The sequence below is a fragment of the Mandrillus leucophaeus genome, unplaced genomic scaffold (genome assembly GCF_000951045.1).
Source record: "Mandrillus leucophaeus isolate KB7577 unplaced genomic scaffold, Mleu.le_1.0 Scaffold71, whole genome shotgun sequence".
NCBI lineage: Eukaryota > Metazoa > Chordata > Mammalia > Primates > Cercopithecidae > Mandrillus > Mandrillus leucophaeus.
In genome coordinates, this window is record NW_012107697.1 from 4,236,578 (window position 1) to 4,261,223 (window position 24,646).

General features: G+C 45.7%; 1 protein-coding gene across 1 annotated transcript in view; it reads left to right on the forward strand.

The window, feature by feature from the left end:
* TECTA (tectorin alpha) overlaps positions 1-24,646 on the forward strand; it is a 90,524-nt gene that overhangs the window by 40,773 nt on the left and 25,105 nt on the right. The window contains exons 10-14 of the mRNA XM_011964981.1: positions 1,120-1,721; positions 9,216-9,777; positions 16,630-16,829; positions 21,570-21,953; positions 23,876-24,162. Of these exons, the coding sequence (XP_011820371.1) occupies positions 1,120-1,721; positions 9,216-9,777; positions 16,630-16,829; positions 21,570-21,953; positions 23,876-24,162 (2,035 nt within the window). The remainder of the gene's footprint in view (positions 1-1,119; positions 1,722-9,215; positions 9,778-16,629; positions 16,830-21,569; positions 21,954-23,875; positions 24,163-24,646) is intronic.

The following is a 24,646-nucleotide window of genomic DNA, read 5'->3' on the forward strand; positions in this document are numbered from 1 at the left end:
TTGTTGTTGTTGTTGTTGTTGTTTAGCTGTGCCCTGTCCCCAGAGGTGGAGTCTACAGAGACAGGCAGGCCTCCTTGAGCTGCTGTGAGCTCCACCCAGTTGGAGCTTCCCAGCGGCTTTGTTTACTTACTTAAGCCTCAGCAATGGCGGGCGCCCCTCCCCCAGCCTCACTGCTGCCTTGCTGTTGGATCGCAGACTGCTGTGCTAGCAATGTGGGAGGCTCCATGGGCGTGGGACCCTCCTGGCCAGGTGTGGGATATAATCTCCTGGTGTGCCCATTTGCTAAGACTCTTGGTAAAGCACAGTATTGGGGTGGGAGTTACCCGATTTTCCAGGTGTTGTATGTCTCAGTCCCCTGGCTAGGAAAAGGGATTCCCTTCCCCCTTGCACTTCCCAGGTGAGGCGATGCCTTGCCCTGCTTCAGCTCTCGCTGGTCGGGCTGCAGCAGCTGACCAGCACCGATTGTCTGGCACTCCCTAGTGAGATGAACCCAGTACCTCAGTTGAAAATGTAGAAATCACCTGTCTTCTGTGTCACTTGCGCTAGGAGCTGGAGACTGGATCTGTTCCTATTCGGCCATCTTGCCGGAAATGTAGACTCAAAATCTTCTACATGGAAAGCTAGGTGCCCTAGCAGAGTATGTGAATGAAGGGGTGCCACTGGAACTTGGATCTCCCAAATGAGGATGAGTACAGCTTACTGTATTGTGCGCATAAGACCACACACACAGATACAGAGGCACACACATGCAATTACACACATGCATACTCACATGCACACACATGTGCACATGCACGCTCACATGCATGCACAGATATGTGCACACACGCATGCACTCTCACACATACATCCACACACAATGCACTCACGCACACACGTGCGATCACATGTGCATGCACTCTCACACATACATGCACACACAATGCACTCATGCACACACGTGCAATCACATGTGCATGCACTCATACACACATGCAAACACACATGCATGCACAAACGCATGCATGCACACACACATGCACTCACACACATGCACTCACACACACATGCATGCACACACACTTCTGTCTCTGACTTTTGTCCTTTTCTCAAACCCATCTTCTCCTTGACCACCTGCAGCGCTGGAGTGCCCAGAGAACAGCCACTTTGAGGAGTGTATAACATGTACAGAGACCTGTGAGACCCTTGCCCTGGGCCCCATCTGCGTGGATAGCTGCTCTGAGGGATGTCAGTGTGATGAGGGCTACGCTCTACTGGGCAGCCAGTGTGTCACGCGGAGTGAGTGTGGCTGCAACTTTGAGGGGCACCAGCTTGTCACCAATGAGACCTTCTGGGTGGACCTGGACTGCCAGATCTTCTGCTATTGCAATGGCACAGACAACAGTGTCCACTGTGAGACTGTGCCCTGCAAGGATGATGAGTACTGCATGGAGGAGGGCGGCCTGTACTACTGCCAAGCCCGCACTGACGCCTCCTGCATCGTCTCAGGCTATGGCCACTACCTCACCTTTGATGGCTTCTCCTTTGACTTCCAGACCAGCTGCCCGCTCATCCTGTGCACCACAGGAAGCAGGCCGAGCTCAGACTCTTTCCCCAAGTTTGTTGTCACAGCCAAGAATGAGGACCGGGACCCGTCACTGGCCTTGTGGGTTAAGCAGGTGGACGTGACCGTGTTTGGCTACAGCATCGTGATCCACCGAGCCTACAAGCACACTGTGCTGGTGAGTAGTCACGGGGTCCCCTCAAGAGGGGAGCCGTGGAGATGTAAGGATGGGGTCAGCAAGCCAGGCTGCAGTTGAATCAGGCAGGTCCGGAATCCAAAGAAAATCATAGTATATTAAAGCAGAGAGAGGCCCTAGAGATTTTCGGTCACTTCATCTTACAGAGAAGGAAACAGAGGCTCAGAGAAAAAAATGATTTGCCCAAGTCACATACACCAAGTTAGGAGGCAGAGCCAGCTCTGGAAGTGGGCCTTTCATGTGGCAGCGGAGTATGTTGGAGAGAGCACAGACCGGGGTTAGCATCCCTGCTTGGTGGCTGCTGTGTGACTTCAGGCAGTCACTTAACCTCCTAGCTTGGTCACTCCACCTGTAAAAGAAATGCCTACCTCGTACAGAGTAGGCCTCCCTAACCGATGCTATTGTCCTCGTCCACCCACTTCCCTTTTTTGAGATCAGGGTGATATTCACCTGTTCTGGCCTCCCTCCATCTCTCCTGGTCTCCCTTTTGGCACCCACAGGATTTGTAAGTTCACACATTTGGAGGACTCGTGGCTCTCCTACAATCCCTTTACTCACTTAGGCTTCAACTCACTCTTTCTAAGCTTCCCACCCTTTTCACCCAAAGAGCACTTCCTTGACCACAAAGACAGGGGCAGTGGGGCTGAGGAGCTCTGTGCACTCCTCGTCTGGCCTGCAGACATCAGCCCCAGCCACAGGCCCAGCCATTCTTTCTCCAGGGTCCTGCTCTGCACATGACTTGAAATGCTAAGAAGCAAGCCAACGACCTCTGCTTTAGCATTTCAGAGAGCTGATTTAGGGTGTTTGCCTTCTTGACATTATCATCACAGGTCTGTGTCATAATTTTTCTATCTCTAAAGGGACTCTTTCATCTTGTATACATTGTGTTAGAAATTCTGAGCTATACTGAACTAAACTATCTAAACCTAACTAAAGAGTTCCCCGGGCAACTGTACTGACTTCTTTTTCTGCCTCGGGATTTCTTCAACTTCCTTCTCTGACAAAGAGAGGTTCCCAAGCCTTTCAAGTTTATTGAAAATCTTCCTTTTTAGCATCTAAGGGAGCAATTTCACTGTGTCGTCCTCTTCCCTTGCTTGCACACCACAAACCTAAATTCCAGTTGTTTTCCTTTCTGCTCATCCTAACAGTTTATTCCAGTAGCCATTATTGCATTCATCAGGCTGTGTTTTTCGTGATCTTCATGTCTAAAGCTCTCTCACTTCTAATCATGGGCTTCATAAGGGCAGGAACCATACCTAATTCATCTTTATGTTGAATGAATAGGCAACCCCCTGCACCTAGTGACACTCGAAACACTGGTCAAATGAATGAATGAGGCTGGGCATGGCGGCTCATGTCTGTAATCCCAGCACTTTGGGAAGCCAAGACAGGTGGATCAGAAGGTGAAGGGTTCAAGACCAGCCTGCCCAAGATGGTGAAAGCCCGTCTCTATTAAAAATACAAAAATTAGCCAGGCATAGTGATGGGCACCTGTAATCCCAGCTACTCGGGAGGCTGAGGCAGAGAAATGCTTGAACCCGGGAGGCGGAGATTGCAGTGAGGTGAAATTATGCTATTGCACTCCAGCCTGGGTGACAGAGTGAGACTCTGTTCCCCCGACCCCCCAAAAAAAGAATGAATGAAACGACACAATAACCCTTTTCTTCCAGGGTTCCCGTGATTTTGTCACAGTGCTAGTTACTGCTTCAACAATCTGAGAGGTTACATTGCCACTGAGGCAAGTGAGGACTGTGTCAGAGTCTTGGCTTTCAGCCACATAAGATTTCTAGATGTTTGGATAGTCAAAGCTACCCATTATGACAACTTCCCTCTATCCATTTTCATCTTACGTTAAAACAAATGTATCGGTCGTTTTGCCCACATTGCTTGCGTCGTATTTGTCCTTTACTCTTTGTTTCCTTTTGTGATGTCTTTCCACCCTTAGATGTAGGTGTTTTCATGCAGTTACTTATCTCTTTGATACTCGCTGCTCTTCTGCCTTTCTGCCTTTCAGGTTTTTCTTTTCTTTTAAAATGTAATCTGTTCATGGGTCCTGTCTCATCTAGTTTAAGATGAATTGTGTTTTCTGCCTCGTGTTACACACTGTCTGCATTTAGGTACCTCGACACCTGAGGCTACGCCTGTTGGCTTCAGACATCCTCCCAGTTCTTTTCAGGTATAGACTGTGGGGTACTCGTGAGCACCTACTCTTCTTTCATGCTACCCTTCCCTCTCCTTCACAATAAACGACTTCCCACTGTCTCTAGGCATTTCCTTCCCTTTCCCTCTACTTTAGGGTTAAGCCCCCAGTGGGTTAGCTCTCCTTCCAGGCATGTGCTCTGCCCCAGTCTTACAAGATGCACTTATTGCTAAAGTCCCAAGACCACACAGCAGACTTCTTCCTCACAGAGAGATGGAGAGGGGGGTGTGAATTAGTTTATTAAGGTCTGCCATTATGAAATACCACAGACTGGGCGGCCTAAAACAACAGCAACTCATTCTTTCCCAGTTCTGGAGGCTGTAAGTCCAAAGTCAAGGTGGTGGCAGGTTCAGACTCCCCAGGAGGTCCTGGGGAAGCACCACCCCCTACCTCTCTCATGGCTTCTGGTGGCTGTGGGCAATCCTCAATGTTCCTTACCTTGTGGCAGCATAAACTCCAGTCTCTGCCTCCATCTTTACATGGCCTCCTTCCCTCTGTGTCTCCTGTTTTCTCTGTGTCCAAATCTCCTTCTCCTTTTAAGAACACCATTCACTGGAGTTAACCCCACCTAATCCAGGGTGACCTCATCTTAACTTGATCACATCGACAAAGCCCCTAGTTCCAATCAGTCCATTCACAGGTCCTGGGGGTTAAGGTCTCAACATTTGTTTTGGGGGGACACAGTGTAACCCACAACAGGGGGTCAAGGAGAAATGGATTAAAGAGGTGGGGGGAGTTCTTGCTAGGGTACTTCTTTCTAAGTCACTGAGATGTCCTAAGTGCTCAAGTTGGAAACAGAGTATACAGCTTTCAAACTCTTGACAAGAAGACCAAGTTCAGGGGGCATCGAGGGTTCTTTTCTTTCGAGGCATAGGGGATAGATTTAACAGTTACTTCAGATTATTAAAATGCATTGCAGAATCTGCTTATTCAGTGATTTGCATTTGTTTTCCCATGATGTTTTTATTAGTCACCATCTCTCCCTGAGCCTGAAGAATAATGGCCGTTAGGATGACAGTGTGAAATGAAGTGCTGGGTAAAACAGCCTAGAGTGCAGGTCACTGCTGGGGCCCTCAGAAATGGAGGGTGATAAGAAAGTGCTTCCTTGGGACACAGGGTTCTTCTATGACTCTGACCTTTCCCTGCATTCAGCAGCACCACAGGACATGGGAAAATCCACTAAGCCAAGAGAAGCTAGAAATAAATGTGCTATCTACCGACCAGACAGGGTAGAGGGGTGAGCTGCAGAAGGTGAGCCACTCCTGGGGGCACCGCCATAACCCATCTCAGCCATCCACAGCCAGAGCTCATCAGAGACTGCCTCACTCCTGCCCCTACCCCCAGGCTTCATCACAGCCAAGTCTGACATGATTCAGGCCAACGGGGAGGTTTTCAGGGTCCTCGTAGCCTGTGTCTTTATCATTTATTGCCAGAAGAGTGGGGTTTTGAGCATCACTCTGGCTTGGTTTAGTGTCTTGAGCTTCTATTGATGCTTATTCTCTACCAAGTCCTGGGGGTAGAAAAATGAATCAAATATGGCCTCTGTCCTAAAAGAGTCTAGTGCTAGAGACAGACATGTTGGCAATTAATGTCTGTGTAATGTGAAGAGCTACAAAAATGTTGCTCATGGAGGGTGTGAGAGCACAGAGGAGGGGTTGCCTAAATCAGCTGCGAGGACCTCAGGGAGGGCTTCCTGGAAGAGAAGACCCAGAGTTGATCACTGGAGGATTACACTTGCCAGGCCAAGAAGGAGGTGAAGGTGTCCACGAAAAGGAAATATTGGTGAAGACTCGGAGTGGGTAGCAAAGTGAGGGATGCAGGGAGACTTTGCTGCAGAAGATCTTGTTGGAGAACTAGGTCAAGGTCTGTTGTTTAAAGGAAAACTGTCTCCAAAAACTCTAATATGTGGTCTTATTTCCAATACTTAAATATTTGAAATACACTTCCCCCGACTCCTCCCACACCTTCTCATCATCCTCTGCGACTTCCTCCTCCATCCATCAAGCCTGTTGCCATTCTAGCCTCTCCCTTTTCCTCTGACCTCCTGCCTCTGAGCTCCCTCTTTTCCTCCATTTCTCACTCACAGAGAGGCAGGGCAGTGGTGCCAGGGTGGAGGCGGCATGCGTGGGGTTTCTGAGACACAGAGAAGCCGAGCCTGTCTGAGTCGAGGGTGTTCCTTTCTCAAAGCTCTCCTTGGCAATGGCAGAATTTGCAAGCCTTTAGCTTCATCCAATTATATTGCCTCCCCAAGGCATTGCCTCCTGCGTGACATCAGGTAGCCAGAAATATAGAATGCAAGGTAACTTAGGAAGAAAAGCCAGCTGGCACCAATTGGCCTCTGAATGCAAGGCTTTTACTTTATTCGCTGTGAACTTTTAGGATAGATCAGAGTCTCCATGGCCTGATCTCGCTCCTCCTCTCATCCTCCATGCACCTTGTCCCTTAAATGACTATCACTGCATCCTCTCTACCTCCTCCCTTCCAAGTGCCGAGAATGAGGCATCTCTTCTCCTCCCATGGCTGCTTTCCCCCTCTGCCATCTCTTTGTTGCCTTCCCTGGGATCTTGGCCCTCTGTTGTCTCCTCTCCCTTCTGTGTCTTTCTACAGCATCCTTCTCTTCAACCCATAAACATGTTCATTCTCAAACAAGCCTTGCCCCCAGTTCCCCACTAGCTTCAATCCAATCTCTCTCCTTCCATTTCTGGTCAGACTCTTAAGAGCATCATCTCTGCTTCTGAATCTCCTGTTTGTTACTTTATTTGCTATTTGTTTCTGCAATCCAAATTCTGGCCTCATCTTCCTACTTAAATTCTCTTATTAAGATTGCTGATGCTTTTGTTTTACAAAACAAATGGGTGTTTTGCAGGCTTTATCTCATAGGCCGCTTTGCCATGTGTGTACTGGATACAAGGCCCTTCATGATCCAGACCCTCCCCACCTGTCCATTTTCATCTCCCACCACTCCCAAGGCCACACGCTATGCCCCAGCAGCACTAAATTGCTGTAATTACTCATATTTATCAGGATATTTTTCCCTTATCTACCTGGGCCTTTGCTGGGACTGAGTGAGCCCTTTACTTCGAATTCCCTTGTCTTCACTCCCACCCCTCCTTGATGGGCCAACTCCTCCTTCTCCTCTGAGACCGGGTATGGCCATTGTCTTCTGCAGGCAGCCCTGATTTTGTGCCCAGGCTGAGGCTGGTGCCTGTGCATCTGTTTACCTCTATCATTGCTTTTATCACATGGTATTGTTATCTGTCTGTGTGCTTCCCTCTGCCACATGCCTATGAGCTCCTAGGAAAAGGCCATATGTTTTGTATCCCAGCCTTTAGCACGGTGCCTGGCACTCAGTGGTGTCAAATCAATGTCTACTGAATGAATGAATGAATGAATTCTGCCTCAGCGAATACTCACAGAAGGAGATAGTTGAGTTTTGAAGGGTGAGCATTGCCCCAGGAAAAAGATGGGGTCAAGGGCATCCCTGTTGTCTTAGGTCAGGTTCCTGAGAAGCAAAGTCTGAGGTGGGAAATCTTGGGAAAGTGAGGATAGCACCAGGTCAAGAGAGCTCAGCAGGGCTGTGGTCCAAGCTGCAGAACAGCTTTAGCCTGGGCTAGTGGGAGCCCTGGCACTCGACTCACAGTGTCAGCCAGTCATTGGCCAAGGGCTACCCTTGGATTAGGGGGTCAGAATCTTCTGGGCAACGTGGTTCCCATGGGGCCAAGGCCGGCTGTGAGTTATCATTAGCCCATAGTCGCAGGGCCTGGGACTGGGGGCCCTGGGTGGAGCACGGAAAGCATCCATCACACTCACAGCACAGGAAATGCAGGGTGGAATGGCACAGCTGGGTTCATTTAGGGAACTGCAAACTGTTGGGTGTTGCTGGTGTGCAGGAAGCCAATGGGGTGGATCTGAGAGGCAGGGCCGGTTCTTGGAGAGCCCAGGGTGAAGTGCTAAGAATATCAGACACTTTACTCAAGCCCTGGAGAGGGCTTTCAGGATTGGATTAACTGCTTTCAATTGCATTAAGATTATTGGCGTGGCGGTAGTGACCGAATGGAGGGGCAATCCTGGGGCCAGAGAGACAAGTTAGGAGAGTACGCTACAGTCAAGGTGAAAGGTGATGAGGGTCTGAACCAAGGCAGGAGAAGGCGTGGAAAGTGGTGTCAGCCAAGAGAGAGAGGAAGGAGGTTGGGGGAAGGGATTTCTGGTCAGAGCAATCTTAAAACAGCTGCTTCTCCCACAAGGCATGCCACCTCCCCCGTGAGCCCTTGCTGCAGTGAGCAAGCTGCCTGTCCATCTTCCATCATGCACTAACCTGGCCACAGGCTGTAGGATTTGGCTCCTCTGAATCAAAATAGTTCAAGGGCAGTGCAGTCCTGGAATTTACTGTTAAGGGATTTCCCTCTTGTCTGAATTTAAAAATATGTGGGAGGAAATGTATGTCAAGTGCCCCCTCCGTGGGAGACATTGTGCTGGGTGCCTGGGGGATAATGAGGGGAAGGTGGGCATAAAGATCAGTAAAATGTGGTTCCTGCCCTCAAGTTGCCCATAATCTTGTAGGTGAGATGGAAGAGCGTACACCAGTCATAACATGAGGCAGATTGTGATGTGTGCTGCAATACAGTGTCTGCAGGCTTGATCCTGGCCAGCGGTAGAGAGGAATACAAGAGAAGTATAAATAACCTGCCCTGGTTTCCCAGACAAGGGAGTGATTAATTCTGACCACGGGCTCAGAAAATCTTGCCTTACAGAAGAGGCAACATTGGAGCAGGGTCTGGAGGATGAGAGGGATGTTGATGGGCGGAGAGTGGCATTTCAGACAGAGCGAACAGCAAAGTGAAGCCATCCTTAAAGAAAAAAGAAATCTCGAAGGAATTAATACACTGGGGCTTGCCTAAAATAAATTCCATGGTAGAGCTAGAAATAGAAACACAAGAGTTCTATGTTTTGGTATTTCAGTCTAAACTTTAATTGAATTCTTATTACCTTTACATTACCTTGGAGAAAACAATTTGAACTCCTGGGGGAAATAATGCTATGTAAACAGAAGGCACTGAAATAAATAAGTATATTAGTGTACCAAGGATAGTCATTTGCATCTGTTCAAATCCTAATAATAATAGTTGACTGACATAAACAACAGTACATGCAAAGACTACATTCAACCTGCTCCAACTTCCCTCTGGGACTTGTCTTTCAAGAGACTCATTGTTAGGAGAAGAGCTGGGAAATCTCTGGGCCAACTGTGTTTCTCCGCCTCATCTCTCCTCTTATAGGTCAACAGTGAACGGCTCTATCTGCCCCTGAAGCTGGGGCAAGGAAAGATAAATATCTTTTCCTTTGGTTTCCACGTGGTGGTGGAAACTGATTTTGGCCTGAAGGTTGTATATGACTGGAAGACCTTCCTGTCCATCACAGTCCCTCGGAGCATGCAGAACAGCACCTATGGTCTGTGCGGCCGCTACAACGGCAACCCTGACGACGACCTGGAGATGCCCATAGGTCTGCTCGCATCCAGCGTCAATGAGTTTGGGCAGAGCTGGGTGAAGAGGGACACCTTCTGCCAGGTGGGCTGTGGGGACCGCTGTCCGTCCTGTGCCAAGGTAGAAGGTTTCTCCAAAGTGCAGCAGCTGTGCAGCCTGATCCCCAACCAGAATGCTGGCTTCTCCAAGTGTCACAGCAAAGTTAACCCCACCTTCTTCTACAAGAACTGCCTGTTTGACTCTTGCATCGATGGGGGTGCGGTGCAGACCGCCTGTAGCTGGCTGCAGAACTACGCCAGCACCTGCCAGACTCAGGGGATCACGGTGACTGGCTGGAGGAACTACACATCCTGCAGTGAGTCCTTCTCATTGTCGCTCCTTGTAGCTTCTCTTCTTTCTTGATTGCTCTGGGAAGGCTAGTCTTCCATCTCCCTAGAAGTCAGAACATATTGAGTAGCAGTTTAAGGATATGCACTTTGGAACTGAGTTTGTTATCTGAATGAAGCATGACATGTAACCTCCTGGAGCCTCCATGTCCTTATTGGTAAAATGGAGTTAATGTCACTTATTTCATGGGTTACCCTGAGGATGAAATAAGGTCATGCATATAAATCACAGAGTATCGCACGTGGCATTTGGACGCACAAAGTTCGCAATAGAATGCTAACAAGAGATTAATGAAAGAAGGATAAGTTTTAGCAGCACCTCATGGGCCCATCCTTGTGTCAATAATCCACATGCTTTGTCTAAGCATGTTATTCTATTTGATTCATATGTGTCATGTTTCAGTCTTTGTGTTTATGAAACAGAGCAGAATATTAAGAGTACATTAGAGAAGGAACTAGAGCCCCTGGATTCTAGCCTTTACTCTGTCTTTAAGGATCTGTGTGACCTTGGGGCAATTCACTTTTCCTCCCCGGTTCTCAGTTTCCCCTTCCATAAAGCAGTGGTAATGCTGCCTTTACTGTTTATGCCTCAGAAACGTCCAGGGGATCCAATTAGGTAATTGAAAGCCAGGCGCACTCTGTGCATTCTAAGCGGTATTGTTATGTTAATGGCTTGCTCTGAGCCAAGACCCCATGCTAAACATTTTATCAATATGCCTCATTTATTCTTCTCAATGACCCAATTAGTCAAGGAGCAACTGAAACTCAGAGGAATGAAGTAACTGCCTAAGGTCGTATAATCTGAGTGGCAAAGTCAGGACTTGAGCTTCTAACCCAAAGCCCAGGCTCCCAACCCATATACTATACTGCTGGACTATGTACTGCGATAATTTACCTGCATTTAGCACATAAGTATAGGAAAAACTTGGGGGGAAAAAAACACTGTTGGTCTTTAGCTAACCTGCTTTGATCTATTTTCCTGTCTCAATCTCATTAATAATAGCGTATTTCTTTAAAAAGCATATTCCCTTTAGAAGGTCTGTAGCTCTTTTAAAACTACAAATTGATCCGGAATGCATAGAGCTCTAAATAAGTGATACAGCAGGGTCCCCAGAGAATCAACTCCCATCTTCATCCTGGAAAAGGAAATTCAGATGAAAAACCAGAAACAGCATTGTGCTTTAACGCTCACACAGTCAGTTTACATTCCACACAACTGGATTCATGTCGATTGTAAGGGAAGGGTGGGAGGAAGATGAAGGCAGGGAACAGATGCCAACCCCATTTCATCCAGGCTCAGTCCCTGAGTGGGTGAGGCCAGGCAGGGTAGGGAATGGTGCCAGTAGGGATGACAGTCCAGACAAACTGGCCTCTGATGACTTCAATAAAATAAATACACCTATAAGAAAGCTCGGGTCTGGGTAAATCCCCAGAGCTACTCTGGATTCATTGGGGTCATTCCAGTAAGACCAGAGAGCTTGTCTTCCTCTAAATCAGAAAACCAAGCTTTGGACCCAGAGGCCTAAACATGGTGCAGAATGGGGAAGCTGTTTCGGAAGGGAAAGCTCGCCTGTTTCCCCTTGAGACATGTTACAGAGACTTCCCTCTTCACCTGCAGCCACGCCATGCTGGGTGTACTGCTCTCAGGGTGGCTGGGGTGGGGACAGGCATGCCACAAACCAATGCTTCCAACTGCAACAAATAGGGAAATGCACACAGGGGCTAATGCCAGGAACTCTCACCTCAATTGATGGGTCTTAATTTTTGTCACTCATGAGAAGGAAAAGAAATTGAGTCAGCAAGGCCTCACAACCTTACCCCCAAGAAAGAAAGGCCCCCACAACAAAGCTTGGCTAGGGATAAAGGATAATAAGGTGATTTTTCTTGTCTTTCTCTCCCTTCTACCAGCAACCCTTTCCTCTCCCCTCCCAAATTTCTGTCCAAACATTGGTTGCCTCCTCTCTACCCTGGCTTGCTAGTAATGGGAGCTCTACCCATGGTACCCAGAGCTGAGTCTGCCCTGCCTCATCCTCAGTCTCGGGTCCTATCCCTTGCCTTCTACCAGCTTCCCACCAGCACGTCCCAGGCTGATACGCCAGGGCCAGCAGGTAACTTAGAATCGTTCCCATCACAAGGAGACTTAGACCTTCCCTACCTTGACATTTCAAGATAGGGGTAAAGATCCAAAAGTTAGAGCACCTGAGGAAATAATGGTAATGAATGGCAAAAAGAAAAACTAAAATAGGAGAAAAAATATATGTTTTAAAGCTGGTATGGAGGTCAGGTTGGGGGAGAGGGCGTGGTTAGAGGCAACTTCCTTTTCCATTTTGAATCTCAGAAGCAGAGAAAAGCTTCTGAGACTGAGTCCTAATTCAGCCATTCGACCTAAGAATAGGATTGTTTTAACTGTAGCTGATATGACTCCACATCATGTGAGGACAGGCCCCATCTCTCTCCAACTCTCGTTCTACCAAAAATTAATCCAAGCATCTCATCCAATGCTTGATATGAGAAATGGTGCTTTAGGAGCAAAGGGGTTAACCTAGAACTGCCCATCAAACTTGTGCTTTTTTGGTAACAAGGTAGAATGCTGGTGTTTTTCAATGATCTGACCGTTCCTATCAATGGGATAATTTATTACTCAATTACCTTATTTGTAAACTCATTGGAAAATCTTGTAACCTAAGTTGAGCAAATAGGCTTACAGGGAGAAGGGAAGGTAAATTGTCTTAATTACTAGCCCCTCCTTAAAATTCATTGAGCTGAGTCTATCATTCTTTCAGTCCCTTAATGGGGGACTGTAATTAGGGCATTCAATGGTGAGAGGAGAAAGAGAAGGAAATAAAAAAGGAATAAATGACAGTTCCTTAGCTCTCACTATGTGCCAGGTTCTAAGTGGGATCTGGGGACTCATGCATTTACTTCTCATTGCAACCCTGTCAAGTAGGCACTACTCATAATCCCATTTTCTATAGGAAGAAACTGAAGCTCAGAGAAATGAAGTCACTTTCCCGAGGAAGGTGGCCTGGGTAAGTTGGAAAGTGGCTCCTGAGACAGTGTTCTCCCTTCTGTGCAATGCTGCCTCTCTGAGCCTGGTCACCCAGTGCCTAACTTGTGGCCAAAGTTGGTTGTCATCGTCATTTTCCCTTTTATTGGAGGCAGCTGCTGCTACTTCAGAGTGCTGGGTACAAAGTCTGATAATTAAGATTTGTCTTACGTATTTCTCCAAACATCTAATAAATTCCTGTTGAATAATTGTTAAAAAAAATTCCTTCTACGATTACAACTATTACTACCATGAATTGCAGAAGTTATTATTGAAGTACCAGGCACTATATGAGGAGCTTTATGAATTATATCTCATTTTATTTTGATAACTACTTCATGAGGGAGATATTATGATCCCAGTTTTATAGATGAGAAAACAGAGTTTTAGAGAGAGCAAGTGACCTGTCCATAGTGACACTGCTTAATGGCAGAGCGAGGCCTCAAATCCAGGTTGGTCTGATTCCAAAGCCCCTGTCCATTCTGTTGAGCTGAATTGCTTTTTAGGGGCGCCATTCATCCTGTCTACCAAGGCACAGATGCTGGGTATGGCAAGAGACACATTCTTGACCATGGTACAAATCCAGGTGCAGAGCCCAGGTCATCACTCCACAGCTCGCAAGTATATCATTTGGTGGGGAGAGAGAAGCAGTGGATCAGTACTAGGAATCTGAAAGTTTGTTTTCCAAGAATCAAGTATTTCTTAACCATCTGCCATGTTCTCACACTGTTTGGGGTGGCATGGAAGAATCAGAGTGTGAAACGTGGTGTTTATCATCCAGTTGGAGAAATAGACCCATTTGAAATACTTGAAATAACAAACATCTCTAAATTAGTAATACCTCTTCCCAAATATTACAATGTATTGCAGACCTTCAGTCACTGTTAACACTAGCATATGAACAAGTTAAACAAATAAATAATAAAAATAAAACAAGTGAATACTGGCACATGAACAGAAAGACCAACCAAGGGAAAGAAGAGAAAGTTCAGAAACAAGCCCAAACACTAAAGAGAAATTAGCATATGGTAAAGTTGGCATTTCAAAGTACTGGGAAAACATATTTGTTATTCAGTAAATAGTAAAAGGTCAAAGGGCAAACTAGCTGGGAAGAGCTAAATCCTTCCTTCATTTCTTACTCCAAAATAAAATCCAGGCAGAACAAAGATTACACATAAAAAAATTAAATCACAAAAATACTAGAAGAAAACAAAGGAGTGTTCTTGATAATCTTGCAGTGGAGAGAACGTTTCAGAACAAATTATCCAAAGTTAAAAGGGAAATTTGATAAATTTCATTACATTAAAAATTTTACATCTTTCCATGGCAGAGAGATAAACAACTTCAAAAAAAGTTAGAAAATTATTTAAAAATGAATGCAAAGTCAAAAGACAAATGATTAATATTTTGTAACACATACGACATACCACAAAGGCCTATTTTAATTCTTTTTTTTTTTTTTTTTTTGAGATGGAGTCTCACTGTCACCAGGCTGGAGTGCAGTGGCACGATCTCAGCTCACTGCAACCTCCAACTCCTGGGTTCAAGCAATTCTCCTGCCTCAGCCTCCCAAGTAGCTGGGACTAAAGGCAAGCGCCACCATGCCTGGCTAATTTTTGTAATTTTAGTAGAGACAGGGTTTCACCATGTTGGCCAGGCTGGTCTCAATCTCTTGACCTCGTGATCCACTGCCTTGGACTGCCAAAGTGCTGGGATTACAGGCGTGAACCACTGCACCTGACCTGGCCTATTTTAATTTTTAAAGAACTTTTATAATTTAATAATAAAAATTTCAACAACATGAAATGTGAAAAGGATATGAAAAGGCAGTTAACAAAAAAAGACATACGAATGGATTATAAACAAATGAAAGCAAGAGGATCAACCTCACAAAGAAATGCAAACTAAATAAGGATATATAATAATAATAATAATAATACACATATAGCATAAGGAGACAGCACATATAGTATTTTAAGCTTGTTTCCAAGGATCAGACAATTTGGTGATAGACAATCAAGGAGAGTGTGGGAAAACAAACCTCCAACAGTGCAGGGAGGAAGACAAATTGGCACAGCCTCTTTAGAGGCAACTTAGTGGCATTCATACCATTTGACCCAGTAATTCCACTTTCAGTAATTTATTCCGCAGATGCCCTTACTCATGAGGGCAAAGATATACATACAGGGATGTTCACTGCAGCATCAGCATAAACATATAAAATACACTCAGCATGCAGCAGCGCAAAAGCAATAATTTGAGGATAAATGAAATGAATATTGTCATAAAGAAAGCAATGAGCAGAAATGTGTATATATTATGCTCCCATTTATGCAAAAAATAATGGGCAGGGCATACACATATGCTTGTGTGCATACATACGCACACAAATGGGTGCTTGTATATGCATAGAACACTTCTGGAAAAATGGACTATAGTTTGGTATCAGAGGTTGCCATTTCATTATGCTTTTACTTGTATGGTTTGGATTTTCTATGCTATGCAAGTATTATGTATTAAACTACAAATGTTTTTAAAAAACATATGGTATATTGTGAGAGTGGTTATATGAATCAAAACGTGTTAAAATTCATAGAACTCTGTACTCTAAAAGTAGATGTTACCACTAGATAATTTAATAAATGAAATAACCCCCCATATAGATACTGTATACAGTATAGGGTAGACATTCCCACACAATGGTAGTTGTGCTTTTAGTATACATTGATTGAGATAATAGCTTTTACAAAACTTTTTAAGCAAACCTATCTTTAATGATTGACTAATACTTATGGAACACTTATGTGCCAGCCACCGTCCTGAGCACACAGACTCACTTAATCCTTTGCAACCAGGCATGAAGCGAATGCTATTGGTATCTGTATTTATAGAGAAGAAAGCTGAAGCTCAGAGAGTCCGGGTAATGCTCTGGGTCTCTTACAGCTGGTTCCAGAGCCCACACCCTTCACCAGGACCCTACTTGCCTTCTGTAGAAGCATCTAGATGCATTTGAAAAATGGTAGAACATAATTGATGTGAGTCAGTTTGCACAGACATGTGCACATGCACACACGTGCACGCCAGCACGTGTACTCGTGCACACAAACACACACACACACGTTCACGCCAGCACGTGTACTCATGCACACACACACACACACACACACAGAGTGTACATTTGCCTTCTCAGAGATCATGGGGCTCAGGCATCTATGGATGGTAAACTGCTGGCTTAGAAAAAGGTTCTGTAGAAGCTCTGGGGTGTAGAGGAGCTGACATTGGTCTAAGAGGGAGAGCTATATGGGTAAGCTGGGACTCCCACTGGGACTTGAAGAACCAGGAATTTGGATAGGCTCAGAGGATGAAGGAGGGCATGAATAAGAAAGATCAGTGTGAACGAAGACCTAGAGGCAGGAGGAGTGTGGGTGCCCTGAGAGGTTATCAGGTGACATGTCTAACTGGAGATTCAGATGCGGGGTGGGTTTAGGTGGCAGGCAATAGAGGATCTCAATGGCCAGGCTGAGGAGAGGACGACCATGATGTGAGAAGCTCCAGCCACCTCCATCTGCACATTGGCCCTTTATTTAAAAGGCAACTAATCAGACCCACGCTTTCTGTGAGTGAAGAGGGCAGTAATGAAGAAAGGCGGCAGACCTCCTACCTCCTGCCTCTCCCTGTGCCCTTCATCCCCCTGTGTAGGTGAGCAGTGGCCGTGAGAAAACCCTCCTCAGTGCCTTGTGATCGTGTGAGTCTTGACTTGTCTGTCCTGTTCCAGCTGTCACCTGCCCTCCAAACAGCCATTACGAGAGCTGCGTGAGTGTCTGCCAGCCCCGCTGTGCCGCCATCCGCCTGAAGAGTGACTGCAGCCACTACTGCGTGGAGGGCTGTGAGTGCGACGCTGGCTACGTCCTCAACGGCAAGAGCTGCATCCTGCCCCACAGCTGTGGCTGCTACTCCGATGGCAAATATTACGAGGTATGGGAGGCCAGCCTGGCGTCCTCCTTGCCAATGATCAGATTCCTCTCCAACTCTAAGAGGTTGGTCAGATTGACCAATTTTCCCACTTCATTATAAAGAGCATCATGTTCATGGCAGGGGAGTGGGATGGGGGGTAGAGAGGCTAAGCACACTCTTCAGATGATGCTCTTGGGCACTGAGTGTCAGAAAGGCACCTGAGTGTCTCCCTCCTCCCTCCTCCACATTGGCAAGGTCTCCGGTGCTCTGCCTCCCCTACTCACTCACATTTGTGTGTCTCTGTCGTGCCTTTCTCTGTTTTCTGTCCTGTAAATCTCAGTTTGAAAGCTTCAGATACAGCTATAGTTTGGAAATATGGTAGCTGTGAATCTGACGTTTGTAGCTGTCTTAGCTAAGGACATTTGTCACTGGAAAATATGGAGCTGGAGGCTGAGTGGGGCGGCCTTCCCTCTCTGGCTGTTGAGGCTCCGTGAGGGTAGCTGTGGCTGCCATCTCCACGTGTGCCATTTGTCACTGTGGATCATCCCCAGAGTTTGGTCTGGACTGCTAATGTGGTACCCCCACATCCCACCCTCTGTGGCGCCCCCTACAGGGGTTTAAACATAGAGTTTATGAAGATGCCCTTCGCAGATGTTTATCAATAAAACATATTAGTTCACGAAATCATTTCACTTTTTGGACTTTGTAATCTTTCCATAATACTAAGCTAGAATTCCATAATACTAAGCTAGAAAAGCTCTTGAATAGACAAGGCATTTAGTTCATGGTTCGACCTCAAGCCCATTCCCTGTTTGAATGACATCAAAACCGTATGTTGGCAAGTTAGATGGTTAACAACTACGAATAATTGAGTATCTGCTGTTTGCAAAGCACTGTGTTGGTGGTATTGTGGGGGATGAGAAAGCATGTCCCCTGCCTTGAGGATCTTAAAAATCTATTCAGAAGAGAGAAACAATGTACGTTAAAGAACAGGAGAACAGTTACAAAATAACCTATCAGCAAGTGAAAAATAATACCCTACAGAACTAATCAATTTTAAGTGAAAAAGAATAGTAGCATTTAAAATAAATCTAACTGAAATGTCTGAATTGGAAATCAACTAGGCGAAAAATAAATAGTAACTCCTTTTTGTAAAGATGCATTGACTCATTCAAGTTGCCCTAACTTTGGGGATAAATAAAAGAAATGTGGAAGTGACCCTCAATTTCACTTTCAGTGGAAAATTTATTTAAATGCTATATTAGAAAGACAGGGAGGAAGTAAGGTAAAATAGTGGAACTAATCAAAGGAGGCTTTTTGGGAGAGGGGGTGTTGAAATGAGCTCTTAGAAATATTATTTGAAAGGAAAAAGTAGAACATATGGAAAAAATTAATGAATTCTGTTTTCTCACAGTTGAGGAGAAGATACAATCAGGCTCAAAAATCAAAAAGTACTCCATAAACTGTGTTCCCCAGCCCGGAGACTTACCAAAACCTATCCATCTATCAACTGTGCCATGCACCCTCGGCAGGCATCCTGAGTGTCAGTGTGGCATAATTCAATGAAACCTGGGTTCGATCCTAGCAGTACCACCGCTGGAGGTGTGACACTGAGCAAACGCTGTCATTTCTCTGAGCGTCTGTTTCCCTGTGAATGAAATGTGACTAATGATACCAACCCAGTAGGGCTGTTGGATAAATAATCTATGCTGGGTTCCTAGCCTACTGCCTGGCATCGAGTCCTTCAATAATTGGGAGCTGCTATTGTTATTGTTGTTTTGTTATTCTCTTGAGAAACACTTTGTAAACGAAAAATCCAGGCGTGTTAATGAAAGGATGCAAATAAAAGCCCTTGGGACTCTCAGGAAAAGCATGGTCAGCTCTTGGCTGCTATTAGTACTACAGTGTAAACATTATGAACAGTTTTTCATCAGAACCTCAGTGGATTTTGACAACAGCTTACATCCGGGAAGCAGGAAACTCAGAGAACAAAGAATCCACATCTACTTGCCACCATTCCAAAGCGCTTGGGGGCTTGTTCATAGAATAAATTTCTTTGGAAATGAATAGAGACTATGCCTGGCTATTAGCATGTAGAGTGATCACCCAGCTGTCATTGTCATGTGTGATTAAGGTGAAGAAAGCAGCGTTGGGCCAGCCACTCTACTGTGATGCTTGTTTCAGGATCAGATTCTCTTGTGGATGAATTATTTACCCTTTATCATATCCACATACATCAAGTTATTTTTCTCTTTTCAGCACTGTAATGTCTGACTTCGTATCAGGGAGAGGCCAAACCATCCACTCAGTTATTCTATAAATCTGATAAGAGAAATGAAGTCAATTTGTGAGGCTGTTGGCACCCAGAATGTGTTATGTAAGTCTGGAAGGAGAGTAGACTTAGTTCCAGCAATGACTTCACTTTGAGGATGAAAAAATCAGCAATAGCATCTTGAAGTGCATTGCAATCAGGAAAGTTGTTCTGGAAGATCTTCTCCTCTATCTATTTACCCTTGAATCTGAGTCATATCTGTAGTTGATATCCAGGGTTTTGGTGTCTCTAGTTAAAGCAGAAAACTGACCAGACAGAAACATAGGCCTTTTTGTGCTGTTGAAAGATCTTTTCTGGATAACACTATTTTGGTAAGTCAATAATGCATTGAGTGCCCACATCTCTCTGACACAGTCTATTTGTTGGTACCACCTCCCACGTGGACAATCATGACCAATTTCCAACAGTTTCCTGGAATTCTTAGTCTAGAGCAAGTGCAACATCAAGAATGCAAACCCTACCAAGCAGAGTCGTGCCTGCAGATTGCCGCCTGTTTTGAGAAAAGTAGAAAATAACATTCTAGTTGTGGGACTCCTGGGAAAGAAAAGAAAAGAAAAGAATAGCTGCCTCCAGTTGAGGATACGCTATGTTGTAGGTATTTTATATAATGTTGCATAATTTCTTCACCATCTGAAAGACGATGAGCTGTTCTACTCCTGTAATAGCAGCTTCTATTTATTGAGTGCCTACCCTATGCCAGGAAGTGTGTTTTATACATCTTATTTAAGTTAGTGCTTACAACTGCCCTGTAAGACATTATTTTAAATTTCATTTTATTATTATTACTTCTGAGATAGGGTCTCTCTCTGTTGCCCAGGCTGGAGTGCAGCGGCAGGATCACAACTCACTGCAGCCTTTACCTCCCAGGCTTAAGCGATCCTCCCACCACAGCCTCTGGAGTAGCTGGGACTACAGACATGCACTACCATGCTGGTTATTATTATCATTATTATTATTACTATTATTTTGAGACAGAGTTTCGCTCTGTCGCCCAGGCTGGAGTGCAATGGCACGATCTCGGCTCACTGCAACCCCCACCTCCCAGGATCAAGCGATTCTCCTGCCTCAGCCTCCCGAGCAGCTGGGACTGTAGACATGTGCCACCACACCTGGCTAATTTTTGCATTTTTAGTAGAGACGGGGTTTCACCATGTTGGCCAGGCTGGTCTCGAACTCCTGATCTCAGGTGATCCACCCACCTCAGTCTCCTAAAAGTGCTGGGATTACAGGCATGAACCACTGCACCCGGCCTATTATTATTATTTTAAGTAGAGATGAGGTTTCATTGTGTTGCTCAGGTTTGTCTCAAACTCCTGGGCTCAAGTAGTCCTTCCACCTCGACCTCCCAAAGTGCTGGGATTATAGGCATGAGCCACTGCACTCAACCACAGGATACTATTAATATCTCCAATTTAGAAATGAGCAAAGTGACACTGGGGAGGTGAGTGATGTTACTCAAGATGGCACAGGCGGGGATACAGGACTAGATTGAAACCCAGGTGATCTGATCCCAAAACGTTCCTTTCATGGACCCCAGGTGTTCTCCGGATCTCTCACATTCAGGACACATGGGAATGAAGGTACTTCCAACAGAAGTAAGTTGGAAGCAGACGAGACACAAGGAAGGGTGAGGATTGTGAAATGTGAAATGGTTAATCAGAAGTGCTGGTCATTGCTTTCTTACTACTGTTTAAGACTTGAAGGGTCAATTTATCATTCTTAAGTGAATTTTAATTTCATCTTTGAAGCAGAGTCTGTACTTGTCAGAAGTGTGATTCCTTGATGAATATTTTCTACCAAATATTCTTCCTCTTTACCTAGTTCCTCTAACAGCTGCACATTCAGGTTGACTGTGATTAGTTCTACAATCCAGCCACAAAGATTTCAGAGTTCTTTATTAAAATCAATCAAGTTATGGCCGGGGTGGTGGCTCACACCGGTAATCCAAGCAGTTTGAGAGGCTGAGGCAGGAGGATCGCTCGAGCCCAGCAGTTCAAGAACATAGTGAGACTCCGTCTCTACAAAAAATACAAAAATTAGCTGGGTGTGGTGGCGTGTGCCTATAGTTCCAGCTACTAGGGAGGCTGAGATAGGAGAATAGCTTGAGTCCAGGCATTCCAGGTTACTTACAGTGATCTGCGATTGCGCCAGTGCACTCCAGCCTGGGCAACAGAATGAGACCCTGTCTTTAAGAATAAATACATAAGTAAATAAGTAAATGTCAAAACTGCATATTGTTTGGCGTCTGAGTTGCATGCAACTGATGGAGCCTTTAAGTTGAGACCGTTTCCCCACTGCTGCCTCCTACAAATTCCAGCCCTATTAAAGACAGGCTAGCCCAGCCTGATAAAAGACCAGGGGGACTGGACTTTGGGGTCTCCAGCCCTGACCACAGTCTGAATTTAATGCAAACGGCGCCTCTCTTCCAGCCCAAGCAGCTGTTCTGGAACAGCGACTGCACGCGGCGCTGCCGCTGTTTCCGTCGCAACCTGATCCAGTGCGACCCGCGCCAGTGCAAGTCCGACGAGGAGTGCGCACTGCGCAACGGGGTGCGCGGCTGCTTCAGCACCAAGACCTCCTACTGCCTGGCGGCCGGCGGCGGCGTCTTCCGCACCTTCGACGGCGCCTTCCTCCGCTTCCCGGCCAACTGCGCTTTCGTGCTGTCCACCATCTGCCAGAAACTGCCCGACATCTCCTTCCAGCTTATCATCAACTTCGACAAGTGGTCCGCCCCCAACCTCACCATCATTTCGCCCGTCTACTTCTACATTAACGAAGAGCAGATTCTCATCAGCGACCGGAACACAGTCAAGGTGACCAGTCTGGTGTCCATTCTTAAGAAGGGGCCCGGAAACAAGGGGTTGGCTGGGGGATTGTGTAGGGTTCTCCCAGATAGCCAAGTTGTGGGATAGATTGTTGCTTTATGGTGTTCCACACACAGTGACCAGGTTTTAAAGAATCGAAGTATGAAGATGCTTTAAGCATAAGAATGGACACCATTTGGTTCTTGGCTGATGATTCCAAAGGCAGGAGACTTGTGGGGTCTCAGAGCCAGGCAATGGCATGGGTGCTAACAGAGCTTCAGGTGATAAATTGTTAGATAAATCAGTTTTTACTCTGATTACTTTCCAAAATGCGTCTCATTTGTTTTTAACAGCCCTTAAGATTATTTTTGGCTCTGCCCTCTTGTAGTCAGACCCACCCTTCATCTTTGCCATCCTTTCTATAAGCTAAGAGAAAGCAAGCATTTGCCTACAAAACACCAATCTGAGTGAAAACCTGACGCGCACCTCCTTTGTCCAAGGGCCACATGATGACCCGCTGAGGGGCAGGAAATGGGAGGCTGCCCTTGGTGGACTTCTCTTAGGTTGGCTCCTCCTTAGGCCCATTTCCTGGTTTCTTGTTTATCTTACACCTGTGTGTAAATAAATGTAAACCCCCCACCCAACCCCCCACTCACCCCCACAACCAAATATGGCTCTCTACTTGAATTCCTCCCACCCCTTTTAAGAAGATCACCTGCTCAGATGCACTGTTGATGGTGACCCAGCCTCTCAGGCAGAGCAGGCTGCTGCCGCCGGTCACCCGGAAGGATGGAGCCAGGCCCCAGCACTGTGAGCACAGGGAGGGAGGGACCCAGAGACAGCCACATTACCACTTTTTGGAATTGAGTGTTATTGCGTGTATCTGTTTTCCACCTGCTCAGATAATCAGGCCTTGAGTGTATCTTTAATTGAAGAGTCATCAAATAGCATAGTATCAAGCATCAGGCAAAAGACCAGCAGTATTTTGTGAGCTTAAAATGAAGAATCTGAAATTTAATACCAGTTTTAACTTCAGTGAAAGGTGCCACTGTTTTTGACATTCTCATTCCTTTTACAAATTGGCCCACATCAACACGACAGCGTTGGTCCAGAATCCAGGAGCTAGAAAATGAAAATGACCACCCGAGAGAGAAAAACTGACATTGTGGCTGAACAAAATACCCAAGCTAGTCAAAACAGTAGAGACTCATTTTTTAAAAAGGTGTCTGTTTTTTATTTTTTTATTTTAAGGTACAAAAGCTACTAATAGCCTGGGGAGAAAATTTTTATTTTGTAAGTACAGGAAAAGCATGTTATATTCTGTCCCAAGGGCTAAGGAAAGAAAATGTTAGAAAGCAGGAAAATGACAAATGCAGAAAATAATGTGCCTATAGGTCCTCTGGGGGGACCTCCAGTTTGAACATTATAAGCAAGAAAACGATAAACATGGCAATGATGCCCAGATCCATTTTAACTGTGTTAGACTCTCGTTGGCACAGGATTGGGATTTCATTTTCAGTAATTGGCTTATGCTGGGGAAAGTTTTAGACACAAATGCAGCCATTCATTGTGGGTTATACTTTTCTAAGATTTCCTTATCTCTCACCTCCTCTCCCCTACTTCTGTTCCATAGTTGCTTCCTTTGGGGCAACTACACAGTAAGATGAGTGAATGCCTTTAAACTCTAGGGCAGGGGCTGGCAAATCTGCTTGCTGCCTGTTTGTGTAAATAAAGCTTTGCTGGAACACATCCACACTCATTTAGTTGTGTATTGTCTGTGGTTGCTGTCATGCTGCAGGGACAGAGTGGAGTCGTTGAGACAGAGATCACAGAGCCTGCGATGCCCAAAATATTTTCCCTGGCCCTTTCCTGAACAATTTTGGCAACCCCTGCTCTAAGCGTAATTATTTTCTGTTTTCCTCCTCCTATAGGTGAATGGCACACAAGTGAATGTTCCATTTATAACTGGTTTGGCAACCAAAATCTACAGCAGTGAGGGGTTTCTGGTGATTGACACCAGCCCAGACATCCAGATATACTACAATGGTTTCAACGTCATTAAAATCAGCATCAGCGAGAGGCTGCAGAACAAAGTGTGTGGTCTCTGTGGCAACTTCAATGGGGACCTAACAGATGATTATGTGACCTTGCGAGGGAAGCCGGTGGTAAGCAGCGTGGTGCTGGCCCAGAGCTGGAAAACCAATGGCATGCAGAAGAGGTGAGGGTGTAGGAGTTCAAGCCACTAAACTTGGTGGCCCAGGTTCTCTCACGTCCATGGGTGGTGTGAATGAGGAATGCACTTTCCTTAGCACTGCCCCTGTTCTCCTACAGAGATGAACCAAAGCTCTTTGGAGTTTTGATGCTAAAACTAGGCACATCAGAGACCCCAGTAATTTTGTGAACTGCAGAGGAAGGAGTTGGGCTTAGATGATATAACTCTAATTTTCAGGTCATCCAGCCCTTGGCTAAACAGAAGAGTGTGCCCAGGATGAGAACTCTGAAGCCTTGACCAGCTGCCCACCTGGGACCTAGGCACCCCTGCTGGGTGTGGAATTAAGAGTTGACTCAGAAGAAGAAGGGCTATCTCTGACTCCCTTAGTGCTGGGTCTAATTGTGTGTCCTTGCCTCTTACAAGAAGGCTTGACTATGGTTGTGTAGGTTGAAGTTGGTGGGAATCAGGAAAGCCTTTTTTAAAAACAGAA